Source organism: Homalodisca vitripennis, chromosome X, assembly GCF_021130785.1.
Source record: "Homalodisca vitripennis isolate AUS2020 chromosome X, UT_GWSS_2.1, whole genome shotgun sequence".
Classification (NCBI taxonomy): Eukaryota; Metazoa; Arthropoda; class Insecta; order Hemiptera; family Cicadellidae; genus Homalodisca; species Homalodisca vitripennis.
This window is the reverse complement of record NC_060215.1, coordinates 23077489-23096166: the sequence shown is the minus strand read 5'-3', so window position 1 is coordinate 23096166 and position 18678 is coordinate 23077489. Positions and strand designations below refer to the sequence as shown.

The 18678-nt window shown below is 34.1% G+C and overlaps 1 protein-coding gene across 2 annotated transcripts in view; it reads right to left on the bottom strand.

The window, feature by feature from the left end:
- Positions 1-7566: 7566 nt before the first annotated feature.
- Positions 7567-18678, bottom strand: part of LOC124368775 (N-acetylglucosaminyl-phosphatidylinositol de-N-acetylase-like) — a 41710-nt gene continuing 30598 nt past the window's right edge. The window contains exons 5-6 of one of the 2 annotated variants that reach the window (XM_046826131.1): positions 16702-16832; positions 7567-9436 (exon numbers count right to left, since the gene is read on the bottom strand). In XM_046826131.1, the coding sequence (XP_046682087.1) occupies positions 9290-9436; positions 16702-16832 (278 nt within the window). In that variant the 3' untranslated portion in view covers positions 7567-9289. Of the gene's footprint in view, positions 10014-16701; positions 16833-18678 lie in introns of both variants that reach the window. The other variant, XM_046826132.1, reaches the window with a different exon arrangement.

Sequence of the window (18678 nt, the reverse complement as noted above, 5' to 3'; positions counted from 1 at the left end):
AAAGAGTCCCTAGAAAAAAAAAAACATTCTGTAAACAATAACAACAATACTTTCAATAGATAAAGCAGAGAGCAAGGTTTGACAGTTGGTGGGGATTGGACTTAAACGCCAAGTTACCCATCAAGGTGATTGTATATGAGAGGGTTAATATGGTTAAAGATTTGTCCAAAAATAATTTAAAATATTAATTTAAATCGACTTTCACTCAGTGAGAGGCTTTTAAAACAGGTGTGAGAATTAAATTGCCCTAGATTGTTGTACATTGTGTCTGTACTGTGGTGCTTAATAGTCAGCAACAATATCTTCACTGGTGGGGTGCCCTTTAACCCTTTCAGTGCCCATTTTTGAATCATTAGGTTCAAAGGAAATATTTCACTAAAATGCATGCAAAGTTTCACATACATTACAAGTGAAGTAAATTTTGGGAGAAAATCTCATATTTTTTATCTCATAAGTCATTAAATAGGCTTTTCAACAATCAAAGTTTACGAGGAACTAAAATTTACTTTATGTTTAAATTGTCTGAATCCCAAAATGTGCAAAGAAAAATATGAGTCCCATTAAACTGACCTTATTTTGTTATTAGGTTGTTTTCAAAATGCATATACAATTTTAAGGACTTAATCTTGGCATGTGTAGGTGATATTGGGCTTACAATGTACTGACAAAAAATACATATAAAATGAAAGCGATTTTGCTAATACACATATATACAAAGCAATGATCATGAAAGGATTTATACCCTGCAACATAGTTAAACCTTTGTACTCATAACGCCACTAAAAGTGCCCCATACTGATCTCTAGAGGCCAGTTGGGCATCGCGTCTACACTCAACAATTGTCATAAATCATTTTAACTCGTATTGTATCGTATTTGACCTTCGACCCTTTAAATGACTACGATTTAAATGCATTTCTCGGACACTTACAAAGTTTATTACCTAAAAGCTTTGAAATTTATTTACAAAATAAAAATACATTTATACTAAAGTAGGTCTCCATTATCAACATAATATACACCACTTCCATATTATGAGGTTTAGCTCCTCCAAGTGCACTAGTATTTTAATAAATTGGTAGGATACACTATAGCAACTACAGTGGAACTGACACTTGCATATATAACAAATCTAAACAATGTTTGCTATGGTATGTGCTCCAAATAGAGAAATATTAATGCAGCAAATTCCAGTCACGCTTGGATAACAATTGAGTTTTCTAATTGCACAAAATTTTTTTAATACATTGTACTTACGCTTCCAAACATTAACACTAACATTAACATTAACGCTTACATTTTTGTGTAACAAATTTTAATGTATGTATAAGAAAATCTAGAATTTTTTGATTTGAGAAGCTCAATCCACATCATTATACCAGAAACCAAGACTTGATCAATCAGAAGTTTGCTAGGCTGTCAAAAAGACAAAATACATATCTGTATTAGCATATCAAACTCTTTAATAAGTTACTATTTGTTGTAAGAGACATTTCTAGTTAAAATGTTAAAGCATCTGTGTCTAAATTGTTAAAACAAAAGGCTTTTTATTCTATATTGAAGAAATATATTCCTGCACTGTAAGTGAATGATTTTCATGTAATCTGTGCTCTGTGGCTTCTTATGTGTTAGATAATTTTATACGCTTTATTCTTGTAGGCCATTGTTTAAATTTATATTTATATTCTAATGTATGTTTTTAGGCATATTTTATCAAACTATGACTTTGTCAATACATTTTTTATGTGGGATGGCAATAAAAGATTCTTGATAACCAAGGTTCATTATAATACTCGTATCATGTTTGCCACAATTAAATTAAATATAACAAACATTTGCTATTTGCTGTTACACAAATTATTCTTCTATTGTTTATTTATTTATGTTGCAGTTTGATTATGTATAGAGGTTAAATTCATAGGACTAAGCTGACTATTTTGTCCGAACACATGTAAAATCAGTTATTGCATGTGTAAACTGACTCTCCTTCTTATGGTAGAACATCTTATCACCATCTATCATGGACTCTTCCATAGCCACCTAAGCTACGGGCTGTTGATGTGGGGCCAAGCGCCTGGCTGCTCACAAGTGCTCCGGTTACAGAAGAAGGCTGTGCGCATCATCTCTTTATCTAGGTACCTTGACCACTGTAAACCCATCTTTGCCAGACTGGGGATCTTGACTATCTATAGCCAGTACATACTCAACAGCTCTTTATACATTAAGAGCAACAAACACAGTTTGCCCACCAGAGCCAACATTCACCTTCGTAGTTTACGAGGAGGGGACACCATTTCCTTACCCTACTGTATGCTCGATAAAAAGATGAACTCTTTTCCTGTACTGGCTATGAAGATGTTTAATGTACTGCCTCTACGGCTGGAGTTCTTCAAGTCTAGGGTCAAGACTTGGCTGCTGAGGAGAGCATTCTACTCACTAGAAGTTTTTTAGTATCGAGTTAGTATCTTGCCGCCACAGCCTGTGTAAATAATGTAAATAGCTAAAATTGTAACAAAATGTCTTGTACATGGCTAAATTTTTGACGCAATCGATCCAGTTACCTGGTCAGGGATGCAGATAACAAGTATCAAGTATTTATTGTGCACTACATCTGTATTCACTAGTGTGCTACTTTGTTTTGATTTTATAGTTTTATTAAATATTGAAAAGATAGTTTTAACAAAATGGATCATGCATGACCAATCTCAAGTTTTTTCACAGTTTAAGTAAATAATTCATACTTCAAAATGAATTGTTATGTGTTATTTGTTCGAAGTTTAGTTGGGTACTTTTTGAAATATGCATTATTTATGTCCCTATGGGTCCTTATCCAACAGTTTTTCAAGTGGAGGTCGCAGCCATTATGGAATGTACTCGTGAGAATCTTCGTCTGCGATATAGGAGTAAGACGATCAATATTTTCACACAGTCAGGTAGCACTAGAATCTTGTGTGTTCAAATCCAAACTTGTCTGGAATTGCTATCACGTCGTTTCTTCCCTTGCCAGAATCAATTATGTGGCCGTTTGTTGGGTTCCTGGTCATAAGAGGATCCCTGGGAATGAAAGAGCTGATGCCCTGGACAACCAGAGCTCAGTGTCAATTATGACATACCCTCAACCGTTCTGCGGAATTCCAAGGTGTGAATCCTTTGGGGTTATCTCGAAATGGGTTCGCGCTGAACATGAGAGAAGGTGGAGGTTGCATCCGGGCATGAGAATGAGCAGAATGGTACTACAGTCGCCTTCCTCCGGAGTGGCATCTGACCTTCTCTCACTAAATAGATCAATGTCTTCTCGGGTTATAGGTCTGTCACGGGACATGGTCACCTGAGGAAAGCATCTTCCAGAGTCGGCATCCTACACGAGGATCCGCTCTCAGAATGTGTGATGAGCAGGATGAAACTGCCGAACACTTTCTCTTTGATTATCCTTCAATAGCAAGGGAGCGGTATGCCATCTTTGGTAGTTGGACAAGGGTGGTGAATTTCCCCAGGAGGACCTGATAGGTTGTTTTCGGCGGTTTGTGGAACTGCTGAAATCACAGACTGGTAGGCCTCATGGTGTGCTTCCGGGGTGCGCAAAAGGCCCTTGAGGCTTAAGTGCATGGCAGTAGGCCGCTCCATAGAAGAAGAATCTGGTAGTATGTTTAATATTTATCTCATTAAGTTTGTCTTGTATATGTGTCCATATTATCGTTTTTATGTATGTAACATATGTAAGGAACAAAACTTGGCCCATCTTAATTTTAATCTAGTATACTATTTTTATTTTTCATTCCTTATATTGTTTGACAATGTTTCTTCATACAATATTATGTATGCTTGTGTGTGCTAAGCATGCAAATAACTGTAGACAAAACTACTCTTGAAACTTAAAAACCGTTAAATCTTTTATGGTTTTGAATTTTATTTACATAAATGTCTTTGCTGTACCTAGAATTGTTTATAACTGTGCACAGCAACTCATTAAAGTTGTCAAATGACAATAAAGGAATTGATTTGTTTTGATTTGAACAAGATTTATAAATAACCTGAAAATAATTCTGTCCGTTTGATTTTCAATATAGTTTACTTTACACTTGAAGCCACAATCGAACATAAAATGTTTAATCTTTAGGTGATGCCTTTTTAAATTATAATTTTTTTTGTGAAAGCGTTAAATGATGTGAATAAGATCTGAAAACAAGCAATGAAAATTGAGACTCAGTGAAATGATAATCTTCGACACAGACATAGCATATTTGTTCCTCTGTACCCTTAGGAGAGAATAATGGTGCATCACAGCAGATCACAGGTGCAGGTGTAGACACTCATATCGCATCTCCATCTGGTCCAGGTCGGCGCGTACAGTCTGTCGGCACATTTATAGTACCTTTTCTTTTATTATTCTTTATGCATGTTAGGAATAACATTTAGTAATTTAATATCTATGGCACTAAAGGTTTCTTTGATACAAAGAAATTGGAAAAACATATAACAGTGTTGTGCCCAATGAAAAACTACTAATAATAATATATTTTTAATTCATTATATCTAATACTGAGCATAAATGTAATATTTTTTTAAAGATTCAAAGACGATTATTCACAAAGAAAATACATTTTTTATTTAGGGTTATAAAAACGATTTCTTTAAGGCACAGTGAAAATAGAGTGTTTCATAGGTTTTGAACCAGTGTTTTATAAAAATAAAATGGTGATGAACTAACCTTATTAGTCTAGGAGTGCTGTACTATTATACAAATTTGAAGAGTGCTTATTTTAAAAAATTTGTCTCATGTACAGCAACAAATTGTATCGTAACAATCATAGTTTTGGTCTTAACCTAAATCATACACTGTATTAAAACGTGTCATGTAATGTTATTCACGTGTAATATTTGAAGGATATAATTCCCACTCTTTACTTTTTGTTATAATATTACACTACAGTATTTTATACATTTTAAGCGATAATTTTCATGTGTATCTTTGTCCATTTACTGTCAGTGTATAGGGGCACACTGATGTGAAAAACAGATTTAAAAAAGCAGAGAATGAGGTTCAGTTGACCCTTACAACTGAGGTAAAGTTGCTGAAGAATGGAAGAACTACTAGCCTACCCGTGGTGGTGACGACGAGAATGCGTGTGACGACGAGAATGCGTGTCTCAGCCTCAGCCTTGCTTGGCCACACCTGGCTAGGGTCCTCTCAATGTAAGCACCCTTAAGAGCTGCTGCGGATTCCATCATGAAATCACTAGGCCTGGTTACACTGATGCTAGTGGAACCTGTGTGGATAACATTTTAACATCTATTCACCCTGAAAGACGGAATGCGTTTGTTTATCACACTTCACCGTCTGACCACACCACTGTTTTTCAAGCTACCATAAACTGTATTTCTTCTGTGCCAAAGCTAGAAACTGCTAAAAGTACAGTTAGGCCTATGAATAGTGATACAATGTCAGTTAAGCCTATGAATAGTGATACAATGTCCTTGTTTATTTTTAACCTTAGTCAAGTAGATTGGTCTAACATCTATTCTGTAAATATTTCTCTTGACATGGAACACAAGTTCAAAACATTTTTTAGATTGTTTACTTTGGGCTTTAAATACCTCTATGCCAATGAAAACAGTTGTATGTAGACATGTGAAAACTAATAATAAGTGGTACCACAGTGGTCTTGCTAAATTTAAATCTGAACTTCATAAATTGTATTTTATATTGCAAAATAGTTACACAACTCAATAACAAGTATAAATTACTCAAAAAAGTATACAAATTAGAGATTCGCTTAGCCAAACTTAGGTACTACAACGGTATAATGGAGTTACATAAATAAAACCATAACACCAAATGGCAAACCTGTACAGAATGAACTGAACAGAGCTTTGAATGCTCAACAGTTTAATGAATATTTCATTATTATGACGTGTTGAGTTCCAATATTCCTGCTGGAAACAACGGTAACAACTTTTATTTGACAAAACATGTTTCTTGTAGAATTGACATGTTAAATAATTTTCATTTTAATGAATTCTCTGTTGATGATGTGAACAAAGCTATCACTAGTTTAAAAAATAGTACATGCTTAGATCTGTATGGTCTGAATGCTCCTATAATTACGTTAGCCTCCAACGATATTGCTGTAGTACTAGCATACTTGTTAACTTATGCATCTTAAGTAACTACTTCCCAAAAATCTTGAAAGTTAACAAAGTAGTACATGTACATAAGCTTTTGATACCGTTGACCACAACATACAAGTCTCTAAGCTATCTCAGTATGGGTTTGATAATGTACACCTTTTTTTAATCGCCACCTGCCTGTCTTCCTAAACGGATGTTTTTTCAGAAACTTTTCCAGTGTCACAAGGTGTACCTCAAGGTTCCATCCTGGGGCCTACTATTTTCATACTGTATGTTAATGACCTACCGACCAAGCTCATTGGCCAGGGGGTCAGCAGTTATATGTTTGCTGACGATCTTGGTCTCAATGTTTGTGGGTGACTTGGAAATTGATAATCAGAGATTACTGAATAAAATAACTGGTGAGATTGTTGATTGGTGTGCTGTCAACAAACTTTGTTTTAATTAAGACAAAATTGTTGATCTTGAATTTATTGTTTGTAATAACGTAGATCATTTTAAATCCACCAAGTTTCTGGGGATCAATATTCAAGATAATTTAAGATGGATTACTCATACTGATCATGTTGCTACTCTAGTGGCCAAGGGTGTGATTTTGTTAACAGTGTTGAAAAATAATGTATCTGTTGATGTTTTGTTAAGTGTGTACTATGCTCATATTTTTAGCCATTTAAGTTATGGAATTTCTTTATGGGGAAATTCTCCATCTGCCAAAAGACTCATTATTTTACAAAAACAGGCTGTCAGAATGATTTGTAATTTTCCTTCGCGTGAACATTGTAAACCACATCTTATCAAACCACATTTTATCAAACTTGGGAGTTCTTACACTGCCATCTATGTATATTTTATCTGTTTTGTTGTTTGCGAAAAGTAATATAGGTAGTTTTCAGGCAAATACTGCTGTACATAATCATGACTCTAGGAACAAACATAGGCTAAACAATGATAGGTATACATACAGCTTGACCCAGAAGAGCTTTCAGTATCTGGGTATTAAATTTTATAACGTTTTACCATGTAATATTCAGACTCTACCTTTGAACTTATTCAAGCAATGTATTAACAAAATATTATTAAAGAACTGTATCTACAGTGTAAAAGAATTTTGAGGCTTGAACGACTATGTCTAAAAATAATGTAGCCTAATGTACAATCTTTGACCTTTGTCATACATTGTTAAAATAATGTGACCGACAATCAATAAGCTTTGAACTAGGTTTGATTTTGTAAACTATTTGACACCAATTATGTACTCTTATGTTATGAATACAGTTCTCTGATTCTGAAAGTATTTTCTGCTAGTCGATAAATGTTGAATATACTTCTCCACCCTCCATAGAATCAAGAATCTATAATGTAAAGGACAATAGGTTGCATTAAAATGCCAGAAACCAGTAAAATTAGCTAATAAGCTAAGTTAAAATGAACAAGACAATTCAATATTTAACAATACTTTATTACACATTTTTAATGTCACTAAAATAATAGAGGGCAAGCAGAAATATTGTATTTATGCTTGCGATCTAACAGTTTACACAAAATTAACACTTAAAGTAAATCCGGAAACTATAAATTATTTGGGAAGTTTTAAAAGATCATTTACAGTAACAGGAAGACATAATACAGAAATTTTGACAAAAGTTATTTTGTGACTATATACTTAATACAACTTAAAACACAAAGTAAGAACTGCTATGCAGAAAGGCATACATTTTAAAACCTATGACTAAACAACAAATTACTTTTTTTTATATAGTTTTATATAATATGATTATTAATACTGAACACAATGAAATCTTTGGTAAGCAATAAACAGAAAGTTACTTAACTAAACAATAAAGCTACACATCTTATGGGACGGAATCGGAGGCACAACACAACGGATTACTCAAAATGGTGTGCATTATACACACATTGAAAACTTTTAAACCCTTATCAATTATTGTTGTACCATGCAAGATTTCTCATTTTAAAGATATGATTAATATAACCCCAAAATGTTTTAGTTTAGTTTTAATGTGAAACAAAAAACACAAAATTTTAAGAGATAAAAACAACTAATGACCAATAATAATATTGAAAAAACTGACAATTAGTGGATGCACACTAATTATATATATTTAAACCTTGTAACACTATCCACCTGGCTCTAAAGAATATTACACTTTATTTGAAATTAATTTATTAGTTTTCTTCTTTCATTACTTGTTAAAGGTTTTTATTATTTTTTTTGTAAGACAGCTGACAGGGGCTGTGAAAAATGAATGAAGTGAGAGGTGGGGAGTGACCAACTAAATAGTAATCCAGCGTTTATGCCCACCGTGGTAACTATTATTACAAACCTCAAACCTTAAAGTTAAAAGTAACATGTGTGTCATTTTTTGATATCATTACTATTTTTGAGCAATATTTTTATAAATATACAAAAACTAAAACACAACAAAGGTTCTGTTGCTTTACAACAGTCTTATTCAGAACCTTGAAACCGTCTTATCACAAATGTCAGGGCCATGATTTTCAGCACAGCCTTTTTTCTTAAAGTGGTGCAATCTATCTTTATTTTAAAACAAAATTATGGCCATTGCCCTTTAAGGTACTTTTTAAGACAATAAAGATAACAAATTTGTATGACTATTGCACAAAGAGTGGTTGGCTATTGCAATATAATTCAAGAGGCATCTTACAATTTGGTGCTCAATTAAAAACTTTTTTGTTTAAAAAAATGATTATATGAGTAGTTTACAACATGCATTAGAATATTTTACAATACATACATGAGAAACAAATGCAGAGAATAGACATGTTCATTTATTTAAACAATTAGTTTTGTTAAGTTCTATTTAAAAATGCTATTTTCTTAAATTATATTTCATTAAAAAGTTTAATTTCCTTCAATTAAAATATGTAAAAGATACATCACTCCCTGAAACTATTACTCTTATAAATACTGTAAAAGATTCACATTTTTTATCATCAGCAGTGTTTACTTGAGCCAAGTTCCAAAATAGTACAAATTTCCTACTTCTTCAAATTTTACTGATTTGCAAAATCTTTCAAAAACCAATTGCACCACCTTAACTTACAGTCAAAAATTATTATTTCAAAGAATATTGTGATCAACTTACAGTTGAATTAGACTTAACAGGTAACAAAGTAAATTAAGCAAATTCCCCGTATAATTCATACAAGAGTATGGCATCATCCCTATCGAGTGCCTTGTATGTGTTCATGTAGAAGTAACGGGACATGTCCACATACAAATAACGAAACCACTCCATCTGAGACTTATGTTTTCTAATTGCAGCCTGAAAAACACAAATTAAATTAGAAACATTTTTTAAATGACTTGCTCATATCAAACAGAAAGCAATATATATTTTCAAACATTCATAAAACATATGGTTTACACTTAAACAGTCATATGTATACATAAATTGAAGGGCAACATTATGAACAATAGTACACCACATTAAGTTAGTCTTCTGTCATTTCATTTTTGAAATTTTACGAAATAAATATAAAATCAATTATTTTTTTAATTATATTTTTAGCCTCAACAGATGGTATGCTGTAATTTTTGATGTGAAAATATGAATATATTCCTGAAAAAGAAAATGTAGAAGGTCCATTCAGACAAAAACCTCCAGCTCACTCTGTATGGAAAGTGGTGGAGGTAGCACAACCATTGTTTCAGCATCCACATCCGTTCAGTTAGTATCCAACCGTGGTACAGTGTAAGTCGTCGTAGCGCCACTTTTTTTTCTGTAGCTTCGAAATTCTTCCGTCATTGTAAGTCCAGCCATGTGTGAGGTGTATACTTTTATATAATTTTTTATAACCCAGCAGAGTTCAGACACAACAATTCACAGAGAACATTGCATCCTGTAACAAGTAATGATTGCAGGAGTTGTTTGGGAATGAGTTAATTTTTCAAAATGAGTTGCACACGACCAGGAACCTCGAAATGTAATCATTATCTAGTTAGTGCATAGATATGATTTGTGTGTAAATTTGCATAGAAATTATGTTGAGACATAGAGGAAAGATAGTTTTAATATGTATATAATAAAATATTTTTCATTATCTTTTTTTTCTTGCAAATTGGAGGTTACTTTTCCAAAGGTCCTCAAGTAATACATATATATATATATATATATATATATATATATATATATATATATATATATTAATTTATGTAGAAAAGCTCCAATTCATTCTAGCATTGTTTATAAGATAAGTACGACGATAAAAAAACATTAATATACAAATTTCAGAATATATCTGACACGCATTGTAAAACTTTAAACAAATTAACAAAAGAAATAAAATCAATAAAAAACATGACTTCAATATAGATAGGGCTAACATTTAAATTGTTAAATCACTTACTGTATGACACAATTTTAACCAATAATTATACTCAATTTATCATAACACTCAAAGCCTTAAAAAAAAAAAAAACAGTAGCAGTCGTGAGACTGCCGATAGAAGTGAAAACGGAACTATTAAGTTGAGAGTAATTAAAACTATATGCAAAAATTATATGAATTTTTTTATGTTTTATTTAATAGTTACATATGATGGGTTAAACAAATCATGAACAAAATATAAATACAAAGTGGTTGAAAAAATAATTAATATATAATTATCTTAACAATATCTTAATAAAAACAATAAATGAACATATTTCATAAAATCTAAAATTATTATAACATTTTTTAATTTTCCAATTTTAAAATCCACGAAAAAATATTATCAAATAACTAGAAATCTATTTTACCACGCTAGTAAGATAAATCTTATACCGTAATAATACTCATTTCATGATGAAGAGGTTAAATATTAAAAACATAATTAAAATGAATAATGCTAAATTTTAAATACAAATATTCGTACAAATATTAAAAATGTTTAAAAATATATTCGTTGTTTTCAGTATTCATTTATCTGTATAATTAATAGTTAGTTAAACATAGAATACAAGTGAGTAAACACCGAGTGAACAACAGTGAGTTGAACACCGTTGTAAATAATACAGTTATTGCTACGGATAAAGTATATAATTGCAATAACAATTAAACCCACAATATTTTTAAAACTAATAAATTAGTTAAATTAACTTGGTTCTTTCGTAAAGGTATTTTTATTGCACAATAAACTAATTTATTGAGTTAATACGGTATCAGTGAGCCAATGCGCCAACTACAGTTCCGGCAGAAACGTTCACTCATCACTTCATACGCTACTACAGGCTAAACTAAACTTCCAATAAAAAAATGATAAATTACAAAAAAAATATTCATCTATTTTCACACAACTTTCTCGCTGACAAATTTTGTCTGACCAAAAAATAAAAAAAATCCTCGCTTACTACTTTTTTCTTGTCATTGTAAACGCTATGTAAAATGTAAACAATAATCAAAATTATTTCGAAATTTTTTTAATATTTAAAAATGTAACCAATAGATTGCCAATATTAAGAGCTTTAATTTGACGCATCTTACAGAATTGTACGACATTGGCTTCACTTTTAAATCGCGAGAGGAAGCCGTAAAGGTCACTGATTTTCGCAGTATGTTTTCATACTCCGCCAGGACAGTTTTAACACAGTGAGACTGACTTTTTCATGCAGGTTAGTATCATTAGCATGTCGGTGACACGAACCGAGGATTTTACCCTCTACCAAAACGCTCAACACGCCTAAAGAAGTTTTCACTTCAAAAAAACAAAATACAAAACACTATTTACACGCACTCATAATAACCGGTGCAGAATGGTGGAACACAAGTAAACAGCAAACAGACAGAACACCCGAGAATTACAATCTACAAAACAGCTATTAGAATTCTTTAACCCAAATGCAGATTGCCATAAGTAAACTAGAATTATTAAGCTACTGCTTGACATAAATATGAGGAAGTAACATATTTTAAATTCCAAAATATATAACATTAATATTGTTTCTATGACATTTTAACCCTTTCCGCTCGGATGGGCAGCAGTGCTGACCAAATATGGCTTCTCGTAGGCTCGTATTATTTTAGCGCGTACTGTCCACTCAGATCGGATGGGCAGCGGTGCTGTCCACTATGGCGCCTGCGTGCACACAGCAGCCATATGTCATTGTTGCGTCCCCACCAGCTCGGATTTATTTTCGTCGCGTCATTGATACTGTGCCTTTTAAAAAGTTAAATGGATTTAAAGGTCCAAAGGTAAATAATAGTGTAGTCGAAAAGTATTACAATGGAAATGTTATATTTCTATAAACTAACATGAGTTAAAATGAATATTAATAATGTGACAGTAAATAATTATAACATGATAAAAACTAAAATGTAACTGTTTATTATTGTTCCGAATACAAATTTAACTGCAGGCTAGTTGTCATCTTGTTGTTAAAATATCTGAGATGAATTGTACTTTTCAAAACAAACACCACTGTGAAGACCGGGCTCATTTTCACAAGTTTTGCAATAAAACTTCACTCTTTTCCTGGTGCCGCCTTGTGCTCTGCTGCTACACACAACGCAATTCTTCACTTTTCTACCTTCAAGAGGATATGGTAGATGAAGTTTCCCATTTAGTAGGGAAATGTCTTGCAATTGGGATGGTCTTCCTTTTTTATTTTCGTTCCTTACATCGCCAACAAGCTCTAATACCAGTAATTAATAATAATACCAGTAAAACCAGGTATTAATACTAATATATTTACACTTTTATTTATAGTTATATTTACACTGATATCTACAAAACTTCATTTACACTAATATTTAATAAAATTGCACAAGATTAAGAATAATAAACAATCCGTTCTAATAATGCGTGTAGGTTAACTCACTAGTGACAATGTGGTTAAAGGCGCGCTAAAACGAAAGCCTAGAATGCAATATTGACCAGATGATCAATTTCCAAGCTTTGTAATGAAACAGCTGATTGATCTTAAAGCGTTGTATTATAAAAAAATATGTCAGAATAAAAAAAAGAGTTTATAACTTGTGATCAACGCTGCTGTCCATCCGAGCGCTAGTAGGATTATTCAACGGACAGCACAGCTGACCATCCGATCTCTGAGGACAGCGACTCTAAAAATATATGCACGCGCTAGAGGAAATGGCGGTGGCCAACACTGCTGCCCATCCGATCTATGTGGACATTCTAACATTACCGCTCCGAGCGGAAAGGGTTAAACATAGTAAAACAATTAACTCTTGTTTTTCAAAATATAAAATATGCCAATTGCCCTACGACCATTTGTTACATACTTACTATACAAATTTGAAATCCTTATCAGATGTTTTCCATTGGGCCCGATTATAAAAAAACCCAAAATGACTACTTCAAATGTCTATAATTTCTCCAAAAACTCTCTTTGTTCTTTTTCTGTCTTCAGGAAGGGTACCTTGAAGGATTGTGACTATTATATTCTAAACATTTTACTTAGCCCAAAATCGACTGCACCACCTTAATCCTCTCCCGGTCACAAGCCATGAATCGCCACGCACTGTTCCGAGCCACTGCAGGTCAAACGCCACGATCTACATTACCATCTGTGTCTGTCTGGTGCTGCCTCCCACCAGCATTAATTTGAACTATTACAGTTTCTAGCCTATACGGAGTCCTACTTCTAACTATTGAAACCATTACAACGAATTATTATCTGTTATTTTGGCAGTAGTTGAGTGGTAAATATGGCTGATTTTAGGTGTTCACTTCGCAACAGTGAGATTGATCGGGAGGTGTGTAGTAATAGTGATATTAGTGATGTTAGTGATGCATCAAGTGTTGGTGATTTGAATGATGTTGACGATAATATATTACTGACTGAACAAAGTGATTCGAAGAGTGCTGGTGAGTCAAACGATGTTGCTGACCTTGAGCCTGGCGAGCCGACGACTAGTTGTCGCCGACAAACATGCGGCCGTGTGCCCCCTCCCTGGTCTCGCACAATAACTTATACAGAACCAAATTTATTTTACAGTGATTTTGGGCCATCTCACACTTTGCCTGTTGGTTCTGATGTCGTAGAATATTTTTATTTATTGTTGGGAGGTGATGCATTTTTTGACAACATAGTCGAGTGTACGAATGCATATGCTGCTAAAAAACAAGATGCTGTAAACAAACTTGACCCACATTGGGCCCCGGTTTCTAGAGATGAAATCAAAGCTTTTGTAGGAATAGAAATTTTTATGGGCTTATATGATCTACCAAACGTTGATGAATATTTCATCGGTGATTTTGTAAAATGTCCTATAGTTCAGCAATGTATGACCTTGCGCCGGTACAAGAAAATAAACCAGTATTTTCATGTAAGTGATCCAGCACACATTCAGACTCCCAGGAGTAACAATTATGATATTTTGTATAAGGCTAGACCAGTTTTAAAATTAATTGATGACTTCAGACAATACTTCAAACCAGGCCGTGATATATCTGTAGATGAGGCCATGATTGGTTTCAAGGGTCGGTTTTGTCTAAAGCAGTACATGCCGAAAAAGCCGACTAAATGGGGCATAAAAATGTGGGCGTCTGCTTGTAGCAAAAGTGGTTACTTTTTATTTGGTAAAGTATATCTGGGTAAGAAAGAAGAAAAAAACAATACACTTTTATTGGGAGAACAAGTTGTGATGGATGTGGTTGAACCATTTAACCCATTGCCGATCGTGAAAACGGCGCGCGCGCGGGCCTTAGAGTACGAATTAATCCGTATTACAACGCAGCACCCGCAGTGTTTGCACGCCTACCTGCCTGCTTAGCGCGCTCGCTAATTATACATGTTTTGTTTGTTTATGTTGTTATTTATGTTATATAAACATTATACAGATCATATTAGACAAGTATATTATACTAGAAAAAATGTAAAAATACAGGTACGTAACATTTTTACTAACGTTTTTTTGCGTGTTGTAGCTGCTTGATGTAGGACGGATCAAATGTTTTACACAATAAAAAAATGTTGTAATAAAACTGTCACTTCAAGAAACAACTAATCTAATATTTACAAAATATTTACACTGTATTGAGACTGTCTTTTGTCTTAGTAGTGGATTTTAGTGTGATAGCCCGCTCGTCACTGTCAACATTAGTATCCGCGTAAACGTGGACAAATACGCGTGATAGAACCGTCTCCATCCTCAATAACACTATCGACATCAATTTTATCACTTCCAATTTCTAATAATAGTCTATCTAATTCAGATGATCGTAAATTGTCACCCATTTTATTTACGTACACGCACACGAGGCAAAGGAAAATCGAACGCCACGACTGTACGCCTCAGACAAACTATTTGTCGCAAATAATAACGTTATTGACCGATAACGAGGGGAGTATTTGTGGACGAGTACCAGAGATAAGATAAAAAAGCCAGTCCAGGAAAACAGACTATAAATATCTCCGAGGCTTATAACACCGATAAGCGTTCAAAACAAATGAGTCATCCGTACCACGTCATCCGCGTGAGGGTCACGTCATTGTGCTTTTGGTCCACGCCTCGCTCCGCGTCACCCTCACGTTGTTGATCCGCAATGGGTTAATGGTAAAAACCATCATGTCTACTTAGATAACTTTTTTTCATCTTTTAATTTAGCCAATATGCTGTTAGAAAAAGACACTTATTCATGTGGGACAGTCAGAATAAACAGATTTGGATGGCCTACAGAGCTAAAAAAACCTAAATCGTTGAAGCTAAAAAGGGGTGATAGTGTGTTTAGGCAGAGTGGCCAGGTTATTGCGACTGTTTGGCGAGATAACAGAGAAGTTTTATTTCTTTCAACTAATTCTAATCCTGAGACAACTTTAGAAATAAATAGAAACACAGGAAAGGGCAATGAAATTGAAAAAGTAAATTGTCCTGAGGTAGTAAATAAATACACAAAAAATATGGGTGGAGTAGATAAATCAGACCAGTATCGCAGTTACTACGGTGTTGGTAGGCCATCAAAGAAATGGTGGAAATATTTGTTCCACTTTGTTATAAATACCACTATTGTAAATTCTTTTATTATTTATAAATTATCTAACTTACCTGCAGAAAACAAACATGGTCAAACACAACTGGATTTTCACAAAAAGCTTGTTGAGCAACTCATTGGCAACTTTACATCGCGGAAGCGATTAGGAAGAAAGCGGAGTTTACCGATAGGTGTAGTGTCACCAAAAACCCCTCATGTTTTGGAGAAACAGTCACATGCAACAATCTGTGTGGTTTGTCGTGATAACAAAAAGAAAACTAATTCTGGCAGACCAATCAGAAGCTATTGGAATTGTAAGCAGTGCGACATTACATTCTGTAAACATCCCTGTTTCCTCACGTACCATCAAAATAAAGGAGTCGAGATTTCTCAATGACTAGTAAGTAAAGAATTTATTTATTACTAAACATATTTTAGTCTTATCCATACATCTATCTAATAATTAAAATACAGAATAGATGCAAGCAATATAAGCCACTGAGCGCTCACCGTAACGCGCCGCCGCAAATTAATAGGTCTCGTTCTGCCGTGAGCGCCTGAAATTAATGTGACCGGGAGAGGGTTAACCAAAAACTTGAGATGAATAATTTCTCACCTGAATTATGCGAAACTCGTCTATGGTAACCATTAATATATGTTTGCACGTCAAATAGCTTAGACAGCTATCGAAGAACATCATGTACTTGCGAAAGATGTTGACAGATTCTAGGAGGTACACCTGCAGGTCTGAAACAAGATTGAAGGAAAAATTAATTTACATATTTTGAACCGTGTTTCTTCAGAATATTTACATAGCCACTCAAAACCTTGTTTAAAATTCTCTCCTATTTCGCAATCAAGATTTTCAATTCCCTAGTGTACTTTAAAACCAAGCACAAGCAACAGTAATACAGTATTGAATCCTGCGAGTGCCAGAGCACTGAATTCTGTCACCAGAAGTAGATGGGAGAACTTTCTTTCACAACTATTATAAAGCTTCTCTGTTCCTTTTTATTCCCTTCTATATTCTGTTATAATTGGAAGACTTATGTACCATATACAAATTGGAAACAATACAAAGAGAACAAATGTCCATGACCAGGCGCTGCCATAAGCTGTGTTACAACTAGAGGTGTGCCAAGTAGCTCCGAGAGCGGAGAAGCCAAACTAGCTCCGGCTCCGTTTGCGGAGCTAGCTCTTTAAACAGCTCCAGCTCCGGCAACCGCTCCGGCGCGATGTGCGGCATCTGTCTGCTCCCTTGTAGATTGGAGCTTATTGCTTGGTTATGTTATAAACAGCAATATACTACTGTAAACAAATATGCTAAGGTGCTGACAGTTTTAATTACTACTTACTTTTTTTATAATACGTATTATGAAAATCTAATTTTTGGGTAAGAAGACTACACGTACATTTTATTATTTATATTTATTTTCACACTGTAGTAATAAAAACATAAAAAATAGTACGGTAAACAGAAAATATAAAATAATATATACAAATTATTTACACAAGTATTCATGATTTGCATTTAGATACACAAGTTGAGTCACTTTCATGGATTTGATACGTGATCTTCGGTCACTTATTATTATTTCCCGTTCGGGAAAAAATTCTTTCACAAGGTACTGACGTACCCACAAACCCCATGTTTATTTTAACGAGTCTGCTGAGATTTGGGTAGACTGCCTCGTGAATCCTCCACCAGGACAGAGGATCGCCTTCTCTGGGAAGTGGTGGTTCAGCGATGTACCTGTCGATTTTCGGCGGTAGCACAATCGTTGGGAGTTCCGGGAGTCTGCCTTTGTACAGATTTTATTACAGAATCAAACATAGAAAATACTGAACATTCTTCTTCTTCAAATTGTGATGGACCAGATTGGTTGGTCAAAGTCAAAGATGGTGTACCAGGAGGGGATTGTTCCATTGCGGTGGCAGAAGTGGCGGAAATCATAGCTGCAACGACCGTAATCACATGATTCTTAGCAAACTGTTGACATTTGTCCGTCAGAAAATGCATACAATTTGAACCTTGGGGTCCAAAAAGGTATTAAGTACTACTAACTTGTTGTACTCAATGTCATGGTATCTGGCTGATAACCCCATGAGCAGGTTCTGTACTACCTGTATTGCATCAGGGTGCAAATTTAGTGTACATAGTTTGCTGCAAACATTTTGCAGCCCAAGCGTTCAAAACAATTATTTGACTTCCAGTGAAGTAGGATTCCCCACTCATCTTTGCTGTGACCTCTTCAAATGGTTTTAGGACTTTGCAAAGGTCACTGCAAAGTTTCCATTCATTAGAAATTAAAGATGGCAAGTCTTTGTCCAGCAATGCCAAAGTGCTTATTACAGCCTCTTTTTAACTGAACAAATCTACAAAGCATGTAATATGTGCTGTTCCATCTCGTACTTACATCTTGAAGTAAGCGTTTAGGGGTCTTTAACGCCATTGTTGATTTGGTATTTTAATAGTTTTTTCAGTGGCTGCGTTGCTTCTCTTAAAAAATGAGACAATCTTTTTGCATTTGGTGATTACTGTATCTACCTTTGATATGGCATCTTGAACCACTAGGTTAAGAGTATGTGCATA